Here is a 21102-nt window from a genome sequence, read left to right as displayed (position 1 = left end):
TCCAGTACTACATATTTCTTCGTTTCTAACTATTAATTAAAAATTACTTCGGCTAAAAAAGTGTGTCGAATTTATTCATGAACATACAAATAAAAGCAATCTACTGTAATGTTGTATTTAAGCACACAGTATGTTCAAATATAATTTATTTAAGTAGGGCAAAAGTGGTTTAAATTAGATAGATATATTAATTCAGGCTAATTAACAGATTTAAAATATTCTATAGCACTCATAATAAAGAGGAATTTTCAACATAAACCAAAATATACTCAGACTGAGCACATAGCTTAAAGACCTAGTAATTGTATAGGGAGCACAAGCCCTGGGCTGGGTTCACAGAGCCACAAATAAAAAGCAAACAAACATCCAACAACCAATTTATAAAAATATAACACAGAAACAAAAATCTTAAATTCCTTTCATAACAAAACTAAAAATATCTGCTATCAAGGACAGTATTAATACAGCAGAAGAAGGTCCTGGCTATGCAATAAGACAAGGCAAAGATATATAAAGTAGAAAGTTAGGAAGCTGAAATCATTTGTACATGCTATTCTAATAATCTACACAGTAAAAGCAATAGGATTAAGAAAACTTCTGACGTTTAGGAGTTCTAATATGCTGCAGGTAAGACTAACAGAAAATTAAAGGTTTCTTTACCTTGTAATAATTAAGTAGAAAATATTAAATGCTAATAATGACAATGAAACTACATAGTATTTAATAATTAGCCTATGTAAAACATACACACCATTGTGGTCATATATACATAATAAATCCTACATATAAAACACTTAAATATCTGAATATAGAAATGAAAAGGAATCAAATGAAAGTTTAATTCTTTTATAACATTACAACATATGATTCTCTTTCTCTCTCTCTCCCTCCTCCTCCCTCCCTGTCACCTCTCTTTTTAAGTCTTACTATATAGCCCTGGCTGTCCTGGGACTCACAGAGAACTGCCTCTCCTCCCTAGTGTCGGGATTAAAGGCAGGCATTGTATAGTGATTTTTTGTTTTGTTTTGTTTTTCAAGACAGGGTTTCTTTGTACCCCAACTGTCCTAGAACTAGCTTTGTAGACCAGGCTGGCCTTGAACTCACAGAGATAGATTCTATTTGCCTCTGCCTCCAGTCTGCTGGGATTAAAGGCATGTGCTACCATTGCCAGGTCCACTGTACAGTTCTTACATTCAAAATCACATCAAAGTTTATGAGGCATTTGACATGTGTTTTAAGAAGTCCCATAACAGAAACAAAGTACAAGACTTAACCAAGTAAGATTTAGAAGCCAAAGAGGAGAGAATCATGTAGTAAGACAAGAGATCTCATGTATAACACATAATATATAAAAACACTACAATGAAAACTTGTATGGTGTTGGGACATAGAAAAAGGAATCCAAGCAAAATTTGACATTGGAGCAGATACCCAAATCAGGACAGATATATCATCAGCCTTAAACAACTGTGCTAGAAACCACATTATCTAACAGAATTTTTCTGGCTCAGTAAACACTACAAAGCTATAAAGCCATTTATCTATTTAAAAATTAAAAAAAAATTGATGGAGCAGTCTTGTTTAATTTCTTTCACTTCTCCATTTATATAAAAAAATGTATTTGAAAACTTTCAGTTTCAATCCCTGGGTTTTATTCTAAACAGCAAAATATGACATTTCATAGATAACTTTCCTAAACTGCACAAAATAACTTTTACATGGAGAAAACAGACATCAGTTCAAATGATAAACAACTCATTTAGAACTTAAAAAGCTGAGGCAGAAGGATTTTTCCAACTTGAGACTAGTCTATGCTACACAGTTAAGTTCCAAGCCTGGGCTGCAGTGTGAGACCATGTTTCTAAATAAACAACACCACCACCACCTAAAATACATTTGGTTATAAACAGAACCATATAAAGTAAAAGTGGATCCTTCACATGAAGTATTTACTTGATGTATTAATCCAGGAGAAAGTATTAAATATCAAAAGACTAAACTGTTAACAGATACTATACTTACTGAAGTATCAGAGTAACCAATCGAATCGCTTCCACAGCAACATCATATTCTTTGTCAAGCGTCATTGATACAATGCGATCCTGAAAGAAGTCATACACAAATCAACCTTGAATATTAATAAGCCAAGACCAGCTTAATAAGATATTGTAAGGTACATACGTAATACCAAGAAAGATAAATTAGGAAGTTTTCACTATTTTTTTTTTTTCTTTTTTAAAATGGGTCTTACCATACCCTTGGCTGGCCTCCTTCTAAGTGCTGGTATTAAAATCTGTGCCATCATGCCTAGCTTGGGAAGTTTTACTCTTAAAATTATATTATACAAGTGGGGTGTGGGGTTTTTATTTGTTTCTTTGAGACAAAAGTTTACTTTGTAGCCCTGGCTAGCCTGGAACTTACTATGTAGTCTTCCCTCCTTAATGCTGTGATTAAAGATGTATCTAAAAATGTTTCTCATCAACTGGCATCTCCTAAACTAAAACATACCTGCCAAGTATACTTCCAGTTACAAAATTACCCTGTTTAAAAAACTCTTTATACACAGAAATTCTCATTTTAAGCAAGAAAGCTCCTTCAAAGCTATAAATAAAAACGCCTGTTGGGTACATATGCTGTAAAGCAGATTTATTCATCTATTTCATATGAGCTTACTTAAAAAAAATAAAATGCAGGTAAACGGTGGCAAGACGGTGGTTTAGAAGTCACATGTGTGACACTGTATAGAAGTGTCAAGAAAAAGGTGCCAACACAGATATGTAAGAATGACCTATCAAAAATAAATAAGAGTATGCAGGATTTCTACTTAAAGAAAAAAGTTGGTGATCACAGTCTGAGCACTGACTGGAAAGGGGTAGGGGATGGAAGGGAGAGGGACAAAGATGGAGGGAGGCAGAGAGGGAGGGAGGAAGGAGGGAGAGAGGAGAAGAGATCCTGCTGAAAACTTAGATGGAAGTTTAAATATGGTTTGACCAAAAGGGAGAGTGGAGATCGGCAAGTTCTGGACACAGCAACATAAAGAGGCTAAAGGGGTCTGAAATACAGAGGTCTGCAAGGCTCAACCATCCCTAAATAGCATCCCCACTTCTACCACTGCCTTAAAGAGCAAGATATCTGGACTTTAGGAAGAACACAACAGGCCTGTTGCAGCATCATGGTAGGTAGTACTAGGAGTCCCTAACTAGTCCCTATCCAGCACAGATTGGCAACAGCAGCACAAGTAGGTAAGGCAGTCTCAAAGTGAGACAGACTCAATACCTCCACAGTCCATACAGTGAGGATAAGGCCCCCCTCACCTCACCTCAGGAAGTTTGAGGGAATTCCATTGCTTAGTATGTTGACTAATGGAAAAAAGGTAAATAAGGTGGCTAGGCCTCCATACTCCCTCAGAGCCTCAGGCACAGAAAGCCACATACATACCAAACTATCCCCAAAGGACCAATGACAGGGACAGTCTAGGAAGATTACACTGGGGAAATCTGGAAGAAAGTGACCTTTAGTTACAGAAATCCTCTCTGGATAGACATACTTAACTTGTTTGAATTACTGATAGTAATAGGTCATTCAAAATTCCCTACCTGCAAAGCCTGATATAACACTAATAACAAAATAAAAAGCAGGGAACACAAAGGTAAGGCAAGACCTTATCTTCTAAGCAGGAAGAAACATCAACCAAGGGCATATTTTCTATTCCTTTTTCTTGATCATCATTATTATTTTAATCATTAGAATTACATTTATTATTTTGTGTGTTTGACTGCATATGCACAGAGGTTAATGTGCAACATTTGGGAGTTCTCGTCTTCCACCATGTAGGTCCTGGGGAAGTCTCAGATCATCAGGCTTGGCAGCAAGCATCTGTACTTGCTGAGCCATCTCTCCAGCCTACACACACACACACACACACACACACACACACACACACACACACACACACTTTTAAAATTCCTTTTTGTTTTAGAAACAATCTTATTTTACATATCCTCTCATTCCCTTGCTCTACCATCCTCCCATGCTTCCCACTGACCACCCCCCACCATCCACTCCCAAAGGATAGTGAGACCTTGGGGGAGGGACATAAAAGTCCATCATATCATTTGGGGGAGAGCCTAGGCCCTCCTTGCTGTATCTGGGCTGCAATAGTATAACTCCATAGGAAATGGGCTCCCAAAGTCCATTTGTGCACTAGGGATAAATACTGGTTCCACTGTTAGTGTTCCATTGACTTCCCAGGCATCCTAGCTAGCACCCACAATCAGAAGGCTTGGTTCCATCCAATGCTGGTTCCCCAGAATTATGACTAGGGTCTCCATGCTCTCACAAGGTCAGGTCAACTGTTTCTGCAGGTTTCTCCAGCATGGTCCTTTTTGGTTTTAAAAGGTATTAACTTGAATCTTGGTGACAAAGCTTTTGGTTTCCTCCTCCCTCTGTCTACTCCTAATATATAGAATATTTTCTATACTGCTTTGCCTATCTTTAATCCATGTGCCTTCCTTCTGTTACTTTTTCCCCTTTTCCATTTTTCCTCACTTTACTTATTTAAATTAGTTCCCTTAGCAAAACAAAAACAAAAACTGACAGCAAAAAACCACTCTTATCACATTTCTCCCAACCCTATTTATACAGTCCCTGAATCATGGGACACAAGTGAACTATCCTGGCAGCTAACTCAGAGATACTGCCAAACCATTGTATTTGTTATAGTAGCTGACTCTCCTGCCTCCTCTGCCCTGAATATAAATCCAATCAAAGACATTCTGACAGGAGAATTCGTGTAAAATAACATTAACAAAAACCACTGGAGGAAGGGGGAAATTAAAAACAACAGATATATAAAACACATAAACATGAACAATATACTATGACACCTCAGAAGCAAAAAATTTTTTAATGCACCAAACCCAAAATAATATAAAAGCTAAAACCCCACAATAATTTCACAATGCTGCTTTTGAAAAGGATTGATGATCATATAGAGAACTAAAATAAACAAATGAGGAAATCAATTCAGGACAAAGACAAGAACATTATCAGTCATTTGGAAGAAAAATTGAACAACAGAAAAGAAAAATTCAGCAAGGGAACTCAGACACTGAAAAGAACTAAACAGAAATTGAAGAAATGAAAGAATCAATCAATAAATTAAAACAATACAGCACAAAGCATCAACAACTTAAGGGCGAGTGGAAGAACAAAATTTCAGGGTGAAGGGCAGAAGCAAAGCAATTAAAAAGATGGAGATGAAGTGACTGGAGTAAGACATAGGGTCTAATTATCTATTATCTCTAAGAAACTCACAGACTTCACAGAGAAACTAATCAGAAGGAATAAAGAAGGCCACTATAGCCAGGCAATGGGCTGATGCACGCTTTTAATTCTAGCACTTGGGAGGAAGAGGCAGGTAGATCTTTGTAACTTCCAGGCCAGCCTGGTCTACAGAGTGAGTTCCAGGACAGGCTCCAAAGCTACACAGAGAAACCCTATCTCAAAAAAAAAGAAAAGAAAAGAAAAGAAAAGGAAAGAAAAGAAAAGAAGGAAAGGAAGAGGTCACTATAAACTAAGGGGAAACTAATCAACAAGAAATAAGCATTATAGTCACTTATAGACCAAACTTGGAGCTTATAATTTTCTAAAACAAATAAGAGGCATCATAAAAGCCACAGGTCATGACATCATAATGGTGGAAGACCTCAATATTAAACTCTCATACTTAAATAGGTCTTCCAAAATGAAAATTAAAAAGAAATGTCAGAGCTAAATTATCACAGATCAATTTTCAATATTTAAACACATCTAAAATATTCCATACAACAGGTAGAGGGATAGGATTCTTTTCTATGATACAGAGAGCCTTCTAGTAAAATTTAAGCAAAAAGGAAAGACATAATACATATGTAAAAATTGAAATAATTCATAGAATATAATCAGATCATAGCAGAAAAAATTAGATATTAGCAGAAAAAACCTTAAAAACAGCACAAATGCTTGAAGACTGGATAACATATGTTTGAATGAACAGTAGATCACTGAAGAACTAAGGAAAGAAATTAGAAAACCACTAGGACCAGAATCTTCTCTAGAATACAGCCAACGTAGTCTTAAGCATAAACTTTATAGCTCACATTAAAAAAAAAAAAAAAACCAAAACCAGATATCCTGAATAAATAACCCAACACTACACCTCCAGACTTTAGAAAAACAGAAGCCAACCAAACCAGCACACAAAAATCATTAAGGAAAAAAATTAATGAAACAGTAGTCTAAAAGGCTAAGTAGAATTCATCAGAGCTGTTCTTAAAAAGATTAACAAGACTGATTAAAAACCCTTGCCAAAAGAACCAAAAAGACCTAATCAACAAAATTATAGATTAACAAATTCTAATGTAATCTAGAAGATCTTTAGTGATCATTTTGTTGAAAACTTATTTCAAAAAGCTGTTAAGTTAGAAAAAAGGTTAAAATTCTAAATTCATATACCAACCCAAATTACAGATACACAGACTCATTCATTTTAAGCAATAAGACTGAAGCAGTCATAGAAAGATTTCATGAAACAAAAGCCCAAGAGTGATATATTCAGCATTAAATTATATGAAACTTTTAAAGATCTAATGCTAACAATTTTCAGTATGCTCCATGAACAGAAAGGGAAGGAATATTTACCATATTCATTCTATTAAGCTAGTATTATCCTGACTCTAAAACTAGATAAACATACAGCAAAAACAACAAAAATGAAAATATGTTTAAATTACATTAAAAAACACATTAACATTCTACACCACAAACAGTTGGTTTCATCCCAATGATACAAGGCCAGTTTAACATATGCATATCAATGACTGTAATACACCACGAGAGAATTAAGACATATAAACCATATGATCATCTCCATAGAAGCAGAAAAAGCATCTGCCAAAGCTGAGTATGTTTTCATGACAAAAGTCCTTAAGAAATTAGAAAGAGCATACCTCAAAGTAAGAAAAGCTATATATGACAAAGCTAAAGCCAACAGTATAGTAGGTGGGAAAAGAGCATTTATCCTAAAATCAGGAAAGAGGGTGCTTCCTCTCTTCACTCTTATTCAGTATGAGCTTAATGTTTAGTTGGACCATCAAGACAAGAGACAAATATAAAAGGACAAAAATATATATAAACTTATTTGCTGATGGCATGATATTATGTTTAACAGTCTATAGATGCCATCAGAAAACAGACTGATAAAATCAGTAAAACCACAGGATACAAAAATCTACATAAAATCCAGTAGCTTTTCCATGCACCAATAAATAACTTGATGAAGAGAAATTGGGGTTTGGGGGAATCTCATTCACAATAAGCAAAAAAGGGATTGGAGGATGAGAAGGTTCAGTGGATAAAAGCATTGTTTCATAAGCTTAGCAACCTAAGTTTCATCCTTGTGACCCTTGAAAAGATGAAGGGAAAAAAAAACCTCAAGTCCAAAGAGTTGTCTTTTAACTCATTTGTGTCATGGCATATAAGCTCAACCCACCAGACCAAAGCACTTAGTAATCAAACCAAAACAATGAAGTGAAAGACACCAAAGAAATAAACAAGATATTGGATGATAAAAAGATCTAACATCGATAGTTCATACCCTTCCTAATGCTTCAACACTTTCATACAGTTCCTCATATTGTGTTAACTCTGAACCATAAAATTATTATTATTTTTGCTACCTTGTTACTGTGATTTTACTACTGCTATGGATTGCAATGTAAATATCTGTTGTCCACCCCCCCCCCACTCCCTCGCCATGGTCTTATGTGATCCCTGTGAACAGGTCATTTGACCCCTAAGGGGTTGGGACCCAAAGACTAAGAACTACTGACTTACATGTGTCTGGTTGGTAGAATTAATGTTATAAAAATGTAATCCTAAGCAGGAAGAGCCCTACTGGAGTCACCACAATACCTGACTTCAAATTATACTACACAGTAATAGCGACAAAAGCGGCAAGTTATTGGGGGGAAAAAAATCTGTGCAGACCAAAGGCCTCATAAATAAACAAACATAGGCATACCTGTCTAACTTTTTACAAAGTTGTCAATAATTCATGCTAGAATAAAATCAAACCAAACCAAAAATACACAGTCTATTCAACAAATGGTGTTGCATAGGTATGAAATTAGATTTTCATATCTTTAATTCAAAATGGATTAGAGATTTTAAAACCCAAAACACTGAAATTATTGAGGGGGTAACACTTCAAGATATAGACATAGGCAAGAACTTTCCGAGTAGCACAGCAAACAGCCTAAAGAATTGATAAATATGACTATCTGAAATTAAAAAGTTCCCCTACAGTAAAGTAAAACAGAGTATGGGATGGAAGAAAATCTTTGACAGCTGTACTTTAGATAGGGGCTAAGTATTTAGAATATATAAAGAACTATAAATATATAAAGAATTGTAAAAGTAAAACCTGAAACTTCAAAACTATGCATCAACAAATAAGCCAATGAACTAAACAGACAGCTCTCAAAAGAAGAAATATAAATGACAATTTTTTTAAGTGTTCAAAATTCTTAGCAATCAGGGAAACAATCCAGCCTTATCACAGTGAAAATGGCAATCATCAAGAAAGGAAATGATAAATGTTAAGAATATGGGGATAGAGGACCTTATCCACAGTTCATACAAATGTACTCTCTTGCAGACATTATGGAAATCAGTATGGAGGTCTCAAAAAGTAAAAAAAAAAAATTAAAACCAAAAAACAAACAACAAACCCATATGAATTTGCTAGCCCATTCTCAGGCACTTATCAAAAAGATTATCTTATCACTGAGATACTTAGTCATCAATGGTTCTTGCTATTCTATTTAAAATGGCAAGGAAATAGAAACAGCCCAGATGTCTATTAACTGATAGATTATGAAGGTATAGTACATATACAAAATATAATTTTATTCAGTTATAAAGGAAATAGAAATCATAAAATTTACAAAAAAATGGACAGACCTGTAAGTTATTAAAATAACAGATTCAGAAAGAGAAGTACCACATACTCTTACTCATATGTAGATTACATAGTTTAATATTTACATATGTGTATGAAAGTGCTAATGTGGTATAAGTCATGGCACTGGAAAAAGGACCATGAGAGTGGAAACAGAGATTTTGAGGAGGGGATAGATAGACATAGAATGTCCACAATGTTAAAGCTTAAAAAAATGTCAGAAATAGCAATAAAGAAGTCAAGCTGAAAAACACCACTTTGAATGTTAATAAAACAATAATAAAATAGAAATCAAATACATCATGGTAATGCCACTTGCTAATGAAACATTTGCAAAAAGAAGAACAACATAAGTTCATCATCTGACACTTACCTTGAATCGATTAGTAAATAGCTCCAATTTGGGGAATAATTCTCTATTGGTATACAGGCTTTGTAGAGCTTTCAAACACTTCAGTCTGACTTCCCCTTGCTTCAGGAATACAAAGAAAAACAGAAGAGGCAGTCATTTCCAGTCCACAAAAGTTAAAAGAAAAAATGAAGTATTTATGAAGAATAAAATAAATCTCAGGCTAACAATTTAACTTATATCCTACTTATTAATATAGGAAGAGAATGAGCAATTGTATAGTCTGGGTCAGAACAGGATTTAAATAAAAATGCAATAAAATTCCTTAGTTACTTACAAATAAGTTAAACCTTTTTCAAATATTTGAAAACTATGTCTAATGATGAAATTCTGTCCATATGCCTTAGTGACACATTGACTGTATAATCTATGGTTATCGTTAGAAAATGGTATGCTCATTTGTTCTGTTTGTAATTATAGAATGATCCCATAAAAACAATTTTCTTTTAAAGGATCATGGTTTACTCATCCAACCAATATTTACTGGATGCTTTTCTACAACACAGAGAAGAAAAGAGTAGTTAGGAAAACAGGTAATAGCCAACTTGAAACAGAGACAAACTCTATAGAAAGAAGGGTCTTAGAAATGCTCTCTATTCACTAGCAGAATATTGCACTCTACAACTGAGCTAAATCTCCATCTCAGAAGAGTATCTTTAACAAAGTCATTAAATTTGAATAGAGGGTGTTGAGACAAGTGTATATTCAACATCATCTAGAAATCTGTGCAACACTATCAAATAATTCAAATAAGATTGAGGTTTCCATGCTCTAAAAGAAGAAACGTGTTTTGGCATATCAATCCATTTTGGAATCAACAAAACTAGATTTTATTTTTAACTCAATAGTTTATTAGCTGTACATGAAATGGCACACACAACAGCTATCCTGGCATTTATAAACTTGTTCTTAAGGATGAAATACATGAGTATGCTGATAGAAGTCTTAACAAAATATTATATATAATGTGCTGTGATGTTACATTTACAAATTTTTGTAATGCCACTATCTTCCATTAATGGGACAAATGAAGGAAATGTCACTGAATTAATCTGCAAGGACTTCTTCAAGTAATTTCTAGATATCACTGAATAAAGTGATGTGTCTTCTCTAAGGGCTCAGGAGGAACCTAAAGTATCTACAGCATATGCCACTGATGCACTATCCAATCTCCTTTATTTGGCTAGTTCTTTAGCCTCTGTCTATGTTGGCTGATATTGGGTCTCATTTGTACCCTTTTCTGGGGAACTGACCATAGACAAGAACCAGCTATAAGAGATTCCAAAGACTTTAGGATAAAACAGTCTAACTCAGGGCTGAAGAAATGACTCAGATGCAAAGAGCACCTGCTGATTTTCCAGAAGACCTGAGTTCAGGTCTCAGCATTCATATCAGGAGGCTCACAACTGCCTGTAAATTCAGTGGTGGGGGATCCAACACTCTCTCCTGGCCTCTGAAGGCATGTACACATATGGCAGACATTCATCAAAGTACACACACACACATAAATAAAATAAACCTTATTTCCTTTAAGCTTTATGTCTAAGGCACAATTTATTTAAATCATATGCTAAGAGAATGTCCCTGAACAGGAGGCGACAACCAACAACAAAAGAATAGAACAACACGTTTTGTTTTGTTTTGTTTTTTTCTTACTGAGACAGGGTTTCCTTGTGTAGCCCCAGCTGTCTTGGAACTTACTCTGTAGACCATGCTGGCCTTGAACTCGCAGAGATAGCCTACCTCTGCTACCAAGTGCTGGGATTAAAGGTGTGTGCCACACCACCTGGCTCACAATAGAACAACTCTGAAATCACATTTTTGTTTATTTCCTTTATTATACTTTCCTTACTTTCTTACTGGTTATAGCTGAATACAAACCTCAGTAAAATAACACTGCAAAATGATGTTTTGGTCAAGAAAGAATTACATATACAACATGTGTAAGATAATTATGGAGCCAAAAAGTTCTTATTGTCTAGAGGGATTTAAAACATTAAAACATCAATAAAATGTGTTGTTTATATTTGTGGTCATGAAGGCATAAACAAACTGTTGTGTGCATGGAATTCAGTATAATACAAAATATTCAGTAATAATGACTGCATTACTTCCTTGTATAACTACTGTAGTATATTTATTACTATTTTAGAACACACACCTAAGAAATTTACTGTAAAATACTATGCTGTGTTAACAGCATTCTCAAACATTTCATGTTTACTGAGTTTCCAGTCTACTTCAAAATGCTTGGTAAAGTGATTGGTCTATATGATCTAGGTTGTACATAAATATACTATACATAATCATACATTGGTGAAATAGTTAAATGATTCTTCATTTTTCAGAACATAACTCCATTAAGTGACCTATAACTTAGAATCAGGATTGGCTTATGGGGAACATAATCTAACAGAGAAGATTCCAAATAAGTAATTTAAGATCACACTTTGACTAGATTACTTGAAGATGGTGATAGGGACAGTTACTGATACAGAATAGCCCTGTATTTGCTAATATCCTTACCTATGGGTGAAAGGCAATGTATGCTCGCTGTACAACATCCACATATTTCAGGGAGTAGGAGGACTGAATGGAGGCTGCTGCTATGTCAATTTGACACAAGCAAAAGTAATCTGAGAGGAGCAACTGCAGGTAAGAAAATGCCTCCATAAGATCAAGCTGCAGGCAAGCCTGTAGGGCATTTTCTTAATTAGTGACTGATGTGGAAGGGCCCTGCACATTATAGGTAGTGCTTTGCCTGGGCTGGTGTATTGTAGGATATTTGATGACACTGAGTGAAGATGTGTGTCTGTCCTTCCTCGAATGCCTAAGGCACCTTTTGATTGGTTTAATAAAGACCTGAATGGCCAATAGCCAGCAGGAGAGGATAGGCAGGATTTCTGGGCAGAGATAGGAACTCTGGGAGGCAGATGCAGAGGAACTGGGATGCAATGTACCAAGGAGAGGAAAAGCACAGATTAATATAAACAGGTTAATTTAAGTTTTAAGAGCTAGTTGGGGGAAAGCATAAGTGAAGGCCAAGCTTCCAGAATTAATAAAAAGTCTCTGTGCCATTATTCAGGAGCTAGTGGTTCAAAGAAAGGCACATTTACACTGGTGGTCTGGGGTTCTATAAAAAAGCAAGCTGATCAAGCATTAAGGATCAAGTCATCAAACAGCACTCCTCCATAGCCTCTCATCAGCTCCTGCCTCTAGGTTCCTGCCCTGACCATCTTTGATAAACAGTAATAAGAAAGAGTAAGTAAAATAAACCTTTTTCTCTCCACCTTTTTTCAGTCATGGTGTTTCATCACAGCAATACTAACCCAAATGTTGCTTTTTTGACAAAATTTAAAGAGATGCTTATCTCTTGTAGATAAAGAACTGATTATAATTAAGGTCAAACCCAATTGCAGAATGAGAAAATTCCAGACTACATACATAGCAAACCTCTTATGCCAAAACAATGAGTTATGAAAGGAAGTAAAAAGGTCTAAAGGATAGCTGGGTTGACTCAATAGAGAACTTTGAATTCCTAATTTCCACTAGGACTTGTGGCTCATATCACCACAGTAGGGGAGGCAGGGCTCCTCCCACCTTGCTTTAGCTATTATCAATTCAATCAAGGCATAAATCTATCTTAAGGGCAATGCTGGAGGGCTTTTTCATAATTTACACAAATTTCTCCCTCCTCTCCCCTCTCTTCCCCCCACTCTCTCTCCTCTGTCTCCCAGGCTAAGGTGAAATATCAGCATGGACAAAATGGGAACTTTGGCTCCTAGAGATAGAGATCAAAAGACTTGAGCAGTATAGATAAGGTGTTATCATCTAACCAGTAGAGGCAAGTAGGAAACATTATTATATAATAACACTTTAACTGCAGAGTTTCATGTATGGGAACTCTGTTCCCCAGAGTAGTACTACTGAAAGTAGTAGGGAGTGAGCCCACCGCTACTAGCTTAATGCTAGCAGATTATCTCTTGAGAGAATACATGGTAAGAAAGCCTAAACCTTCCTGTCTCTTGCTTTTTTTTCTCAATTATATTAGCTCTTGTTTATTAACTTCTACAAGTGCTGTCATTTGTCATGTTGGGTGTGGTTAGAATATCCTCATTAAAAACTAACCAGAGGAAGTCGCTTTATCTTGGACATTCAGCTTTCAGGTCTTCTGTCACAACAACAGAAAATGGACAGAGACAGTGTGCAATAACAGTAAAGGGTGGCAATGATAAATCGACGGTGTAGTGATATTTTGTTTATGCTCTAACAAATAAAGCTTGTATGATGATCAGAGTGCAAAGTTAGCCATACCAGTTAGCCACAGAGACCAGGCAGTGGTGGTACACACCTTTAATCGCAACACTCGGGAGTCAGAGGCAAATGGGATTTCTGTGAGTAAGACTACCCTGGGCTACTTGAAATTTATTCAGTCTAAAAGAGAAACAGAGCTCACACAAAGGTGATCCCAGCTCTAAGGAGGTGGAGACAGAAAGGGATATGGCTGGGTGGACAGAAGATTATAAAGTGGGAGGAGACAGGAGCTCAGAGCAGTCTAGGTAATCAGTCTGAAGCAGTCCGAGGATGCAGTCTGAGCTAGTGGGTATCTGCTTTGCTTCTCTGACCTTTCAGTTCCCCATATCTGATTCTAGGTTTTTATTAGTAAGACCTATTAGAATCTGTGCAACATCAAGGCAATGGAGAAACTATGGAACTTGCTCATAGGATTCAGTATTCCAAGCAGCAAGAGAAGCGGAGAGTTCGAAAAAGTACTATGCACACACAATACAATAATGGATGAGCAAAAAGGAAGAACAGTTTCCAGATTTAAAGTCACAACTTTAGATGTAAGGTAACACAACCAATTTCTTTCCAAACTAAGTCCAAAAACAAAACAAAACAAAACAAAACAAACAAAACCTAAATTCCTTTATCAAGCTTCATGGACTAAAAAAGTTTAAGTACAGCAAGGACACGAGTAGGGTTTTATTTTTACCTTGTGAGCTCTTAATTATCTAACTTCCCTCCCAATTCTTAGCACTTCACCTGTCAAATATCTACCCTAGGCCATAGAAACTTCCTACTAATTAAATTAGGAGATATCCATGAAAATAACTTAGAAAACTGTAAAGTAAGTAGCTAGGATGAAAATTCCAATTTTGGTACTTGATATTTTAGGCACATCTATTCTCTGAAGCAAGTTTTATTTATGGTACAGTAAGCACTTGAATGGATCACTACAACCAAGTCCTCACGGAAATCTGAATTATATTTAATATAGTATCTAATTTATGTTAGTTGATCCATAAATATTTTAATAATTATATATATGGAAATAAACTCAGGTAATATGGTAAATACAGCTATGATGTATATTTGTTACAGATTCTTTATTAACTCTTCTGAAGAATTTTCTTGGGAAAAAAAAAGTTTTCTAGAATGCATCAAGATGGCTCAGCAGTAAAAGCATTTCCTGTACAACCCAACTCCCACAGTGAAAGGAAAGCATCGATTCCCCAAAGATCTTCTAACATACACATGCATTGTGTGTGCATAAAACTTTTGTTGGCTTTTACCTGTCTTGCTTCTTATTGTGCGTACTGCTCTTAAAGTGACCTTAGTTGGGGTCGGGGTCCTAGCACCCACATGGTGGCTTACAAACATCACTAACTCCAGTCCCAGAACTATCACTCTATTCTGACCTCCTCCAGCACCAGGAATGAACATGATATGATGCCAATAGATAAGTGCAGGCAAAATGCCCATATACAGAAAATGAAATAAAAATAATCTAAAATATTCACAAAAAAATTGATGGCCATTTTACAGTAACCAACATCAAATTAATATCATCCCAGAATTTGTTGTCATTTATAAAGATCAGTTAAAACTGCTACATTCTACATAAATGTAGAAAAATACTCTATTGGGAGATCAGAGGAAGAACAGAGATGAAAATGAGAGAGACTAAAACCACTAAGGTTTAATAAAAAACTGATGACTGATTTGTTTACTTTGAGAGTCTGTGAATACATTCATGTGAGGACACTGTGTAATTCTACATTCTCTCAAACTGTAAGAAAATTTTCATAGATCAATCTAAAGGTGGCTTAAATAGGAAGGTTAAATTCATATGCAGATTATACACGAAAAAAGTGAAAGAAACAAAAACAGGTAATCCTGTCTGAGATCATATTTTTTAGACAATTTATATTCAGGAAAAAAATTTGTTGCATACTTCGAATGTGGTATTGAGATGGAATGAAGAGAAAAACATCTTTTAGGCAACAAGTAAAAATCTGTGTGTTAAGCAACCAAACTATGATAGTATGTCTGTACACATTCAAGACTTCTAACAGCAAAAATGGGCCACAGAACTCTGAATGGTAATTGCTATGATGTTGGGAATTTTTAACATTGATAATACTAAATATTTTTAATGTGTTTAATATTAATTAGTGTCTATATATGTACATGTGTGATATGTATGTATGTGTGAACATAGGTGTGGAGGCCACAGTACAACTTTATGGAACTGGTTCTCTCCTTCTATCTTCCAAAAATTGCACTCAGGTAGCCAGGATGGAATACTGTGCTTACTTCCTAAGCCATTGCACCAGCATTACTTGTTTATTAAGTATTTTGACAGTAAACATCGACAGGCATAAGACATTTAAAGTCACAGTGTAACATAACCCAACAAAACTAAAACAACTAATCACTTTTAATCCTTGATTAGAATTCTTGATGAGAATGCATACATGCTCTAAGTACAGATATACCAGGTCCTCAATATTAATTCAAAATACCATTGCATCCCAGGAAGACACATAAAGCACTGTCTTAAATTTCATAATGTTGTATTATCTTAAATTTCATATTATTACATCTCTTAAAAAAATAAGCTACTGCCATTTTGATTGCTGGCATGCCAGTATGGAGACAAATACTTCTTCCATCAAAGCTAGAAGATACCAACTTACCCTATCATGAAGAGTCCATCCTACATATTTCAGGTAACTGTCATTTAAGAAGGCATCACTATACATTTTCATCCACACTCCAATTTCTTCAATACAGATGGCTCGAATCTCAGCAATTGCGTCACTGGATGGGGAAGAGGAAGACAAATCTCTGAATTATACAGAGACCTAGAATGTATTCCAACTAATTTTCAACAAATGTAAATTGTATTCTTTCTTTTGTTGCTACAGGGTCTCATGTTAAGAAGGCTGGACTTAAAATTACTATGTAGCCAAGGATGACCTTGAACTGCTGATTCTCATGCCTTCACCTCCCAAGTACAGGGATGACAAGCAAGTTCTGCGATCATATGTGGTTTTACTCAGTGCTTGAGACTGAAACCTAGGGCTTCATGAATAGCAGGTAAGGTCTGTATTAACTGGGTTATATTCCCAGTCCAATATAAACATTTCCTTACAATTTTCAGAATTGCATTTATTTAATTTATTTTTTGAGGGACTGCACATATGCCAGGGCAAGAGTGTGGAGGCCAGAGGACAATTTACAAATCAGTTTTCTCTCCCCCACATACAGGTCCCAGGGACTAAACTCAGGTTGGCAGATTTGGTCTCAAGTACCTTTATCTAGTGAGGAACCTCACCAGCCCAACATAAATATGAATATTCTTTTATGCCCGCATTGCAAAAGGTCTCCAACATAAACGTCTTGTTCAATTTGGTTTTTATGAAAATAGAAATTACTAAAAAATGTCATAAAACCCCACCAAATTTGGCATTAACATAGCCAACGACAGAGATTTCTGACAATATCATAACTACTGTCAAGTTGAGAAAAAAATGCCAATATAGAGTTCAAAACTTATCTCTCTAAATGACGATTAACTATTATAAACTTGCACAATCCTCTTTTTTTGTTTTTCCATACAGGGTTTCTTTGTGTAGCCTTGGCTGTCCTGGAACTCTCTCTCTAGACCAGGCTGGCCTTGAACTCAGAAAACTGCTTCTGCCTCTCAAATGCTGGGATTAAGGGCATACATCACCACCAGCTTGTACAATTTTTAAAGAATCAAATAAAAATTGTTTTTGTTTTATGAACACTCAAGACTAGTTTACATAATTAACAAGGCAAAATCATGTAGAATCCAGTTTTTTGGAACTGCATAATAAAGGCTGGAAATGGGGCACCATCTGCTTTTCCAGACCATTCTGGTTTGACTTCCAACACTCAAAAGGGATTTTCACAACTACCTGTAACTGTACAAGTTCCAGGAGATTGGGATGCCTCCTTCTGGCCTTTGTGGGGACTGCACCCACCCCCCCATACATAAAATAACTTAAAAAATGAAAATTTAAAATAATTTTACAAAAACCAAAAGTCTTTGAGACATTCATTAAGAATTAAGGAAATGTGTAGTTCAGCTTGTAATTCTATAAAACTAATTTTACCCACTTCATTCAAATCACAGGTCTTTCATCATTAATTATGTTTTAGGCTTATCAATGGAGAATCATCCACTTTAGTTATAGTGCAAAATAGTGACAGAAAACCCATAAATTTCAGAACTCTAACCATTACTCTCATAACACACATTCAGTATGGTTGTTCTGGGATGATTTTCCTACGCTAAAGAAATTTCTCAAAAAAATAAAAAGTATAATTTTACCATATTTCTTACCAGGTTATTAGCCCTAACTTTAAAAAATAAATGAGTGGTGGCTTGTAGTGGTGCATGCCTTTAATCTCAGCACTCAACAGGCAGAGGCAGGCAGATTTCAAAACTTGAGGACAGCTTGGTTTACATAGTGAAATCTCAGGCAGCCAGTACTATAGAGACACTGTCTCAAAATTAAAAACAGCACACACACACACACACACACACACACACACACACACACACACACACACACACGAAAAGAATGTGAATACTAAATCTTTTGTAGTCCAACAATCAAATTCTGTTTTTTCATTTAGTATATGTTTAATGTTAATTAATTTTAATTCTTTAACAAGACACACTTCTCAAGCCTGGCAGTAGTAGTATACAATTTTAATCCCAGCATTTGGGAGGTAGACAGATGGGTCTCTGTGAGTTCGAGGCCAGCCTGGTCTATAAATTGAGTTCCCATACAGCCAGAACTGTTGCACAGAGAAACCAGGTCTCCAAAAACAAAACAAAAAGAAAAACAAAGACATACTTCTTTGAAGTATGAAATGAAAACAAGACATACTTCTCATTAAAATCAGAAGTAAAACTCAGCTGTGACTTAGTATTAAGGTACTTCTTACTTATTTTTTTCCCAATATTCCTACAACCACTGAGTTCTAGGATTATAGATGTGTGTCATCATACTGAGATAAATTTTGTCTGTCTCCTTTTAGGCAACATCTCACTATATTCCTATTTTATGGTTCTCAAACTTATGACAATTTTTCTGCCTCAGCCTCTCAAGTGTAGACAAGCAGGCTTGCCCCCTTCCCAGCTCCCAGTGAGTTCTGCGGATCAAATTCAGATCATCAGGTTTGTATACCAAATCTCATACGGACTGAGCCATCCCTCAGACCTTTCGTGGTGTTTTCAAAAGTTTGTCCACAAGTTTATTAATGGTCTCTCTGGTGGATGTTCGTTTACCTTTTCTTGAGAATGGGTAACCTAAGTAACTCACTAGTGAGGAACATAGTTGTTATATTTTGTTTATGATCTAATAAGTAAATCTTGCCTGACGATCAGACTGCAAAGCTAGCCACACTAGTTAGCTATACAGGCCAGGCGGTGGTGGCACACACCTTTAATCCCAGCAGCCACACTATTTAGCCATTGAGGCTGGGTGGTGGTGGTGCAGGCCTTTAATTCCAGCACTAGAGAGGAATATAAGGTGGGTGGGAACAGGAGTGCAATGTATTCATTCAGTCAGTAGTCACACTGAGGACAGGATTACCCCTTTTGTTCTGAGCCTTGGTAGAGGTAAGAACTCTCTAGTAGCTTGGCTGCTTTGCTTCACTGATCTTCCAGCTTTCCTGTCTCTGGGTTTTTATTATTTGTATTACATATAGTTAAAATGAAAAGTTTTGATTTCAGATCAAATTTGACTTGATTTGATTTCAAGTCAAAAATGGTAAGTGTGAGATTTTTGTTATCTCTTAGGTAACTATCTCTTGGAGAAACTACTGATAGCATTCAAGGTGCCCTATGGGGAGATCCACGGAAGGAAAAATTGAGGCCTTTCGCCACCACTTATGTTGAGCTATCTTAGAAACTAAGATCTTCTACCTTCAGCCAGAGGATTGTAGTTTGAACAACGTCTTGTAATTTTCAAGTTAAATTCATTTTGACAGTTGAATTGTAAATATTAATGAGTTAAAATGTAATGTTTCAGTAGATAAATGTATTGGATAACATTTAAATCAGACTATGCATAGATCTGAAATATTTACCATGTCTTTATGGCAAACTATTTCAAAATCCTTCCTCATCTTCCCCTCCTTCTTCTGGCTGCTCTATTCTCCTCCTCTTTTCTGCTCTTGTTTCTCTTTTGTTTGTTAGAGGTGGAGAGCTTCTTTAGGTTTCCCAGAAAGGATCTTCCTAGGTATCCCAGAACACCTCAATCTCTTAACACTGTTGCTTCATTCATAGGAATGCTGGGATTAGAAGCATACATTACCACAACTGACTCCAAATATGCCTTTAGCTTTGTGAAATGTATGGTTATTGTACTGTTATTTATAGCCAATCTAGTAACCAGACCATCTAAAACACTTCCTAATTCCTAATCTATAAAAACTATGACATAATAATAACTGCTTCACAATGGCCTAGTTTAGGGGTGATTTAATATTTTAATTAATATTTTTGAGGATTTTATCCATCAAGTTATAACCAACTGTCTTGTCGTTGGGTCCAAATATCAGTTCTCTTTAGTTGACAGAGGTCAAATGCATCAGCACCCACATTTCTGTAGTGACCCCATGCCTATAATATCATTAGTTCTACTGATTATATATTCTGATTATCTTTTCACATTCAAATGAAATATCATTTCTTCTATGATTACTGAGATATGTGTCTTAGAGTTTCTACTGATGTGACAAAACACTGACCGAAAGCAATTTGGGAGGAAAGTGCTTATTTCATATTGCAGGTCCCAGCAGTCCAGGAAAGTCAGAGCAGCAACTGATGCAAAGGCCATGAAAAAAAAATGTTGCTTACTGGCCTGCTCTGCCTGTTTTCTTATATAACTAAGGACTGCCTGCCAAGGGGTGTCAGAGCCCCCTGTGGGATGATCCTGCCCCCATCAATCAACAAACAAGAAAATGCCCTACAGAACTGCCTACAAACAGTTAATTAAATTAAAATTTCTCTTCCCAAATAACTCTAAACTTGTGTCAAGTTGACATAAAACTAGCTAGCACAGAAAGGATCCTACTAGTACAAATCACTTTTCTGTCCTCTAGGAACTAATACTATACTTCAGTAGATAGGGTACATTAGGGTACAACAGTTGTCTCTAATATTTAGTTGATTACGTCTTTTGAGATAAAGATATTTTTCAGAGTCCTCAGTTTTCATACTAAAATTACATTGTACGAACAATCTCTACCTCCAATACCCAATCTCATTCAGGCAGGTAAAGTCTAGCTCAGGGATCTGACAGTGACAGAGAAAATATTATACTAAAGAGAAGAAAAATATTAACAAAAATAGTAAGACAAT

The 21102-nt window shown here is 35.8% G+C and overlaps 1 protein-coding gene across 2 annotated transcripts in view; it reads right to left on the bottom strand.

Moving 5' to 3' along the window:
* The window catches only part of Stag1 (stromal antigen 1), a 298555-nt gene that overhangs the window by 91085 nt on the left and 186368 nt on the right, over positions 1-21102 (bottom strand). For both annotated transcript variants that reach the window (XM_027414298.2, XM_027414299.2), the window contains 3 exons: positions 16394-16517; positions 9375-9473; positions 2023-2102 (listed from right to left, as the gene is read on the bottom strand). In XM_027414298.2, the coding sequence (XP_027270099.1) occupies positions 2023-2102; positions 9375-9473; positions 16394-16517 (303 nt within the window). The remainder of the gene's footprint in view (positions 1-2022; positions 2103-9374; positions 9474-16393; positions 16518-21102) is intronic.

This window comes from Cricetulus griseus, chromosome 4 (genome assembly GCF_003668045.3).
Source record: "Cricetulus griseus strain 17A/GY chromosome 4, alternate assembly CriGri-PICRH-1.0, whole genome shotgun sequence".
NCBI classification, from domain to species: Eukaryota; Metazoa; Chordata; class Mammalia; order Rodentia; family Cricetidae; genus Cricetulus; species Cricetulus griseus.
The sequence above is the reverse complement of the archived record's forward strand: the minus strand, read 5'-3'. Positions and strand labels throughout refer to the sequence as shown.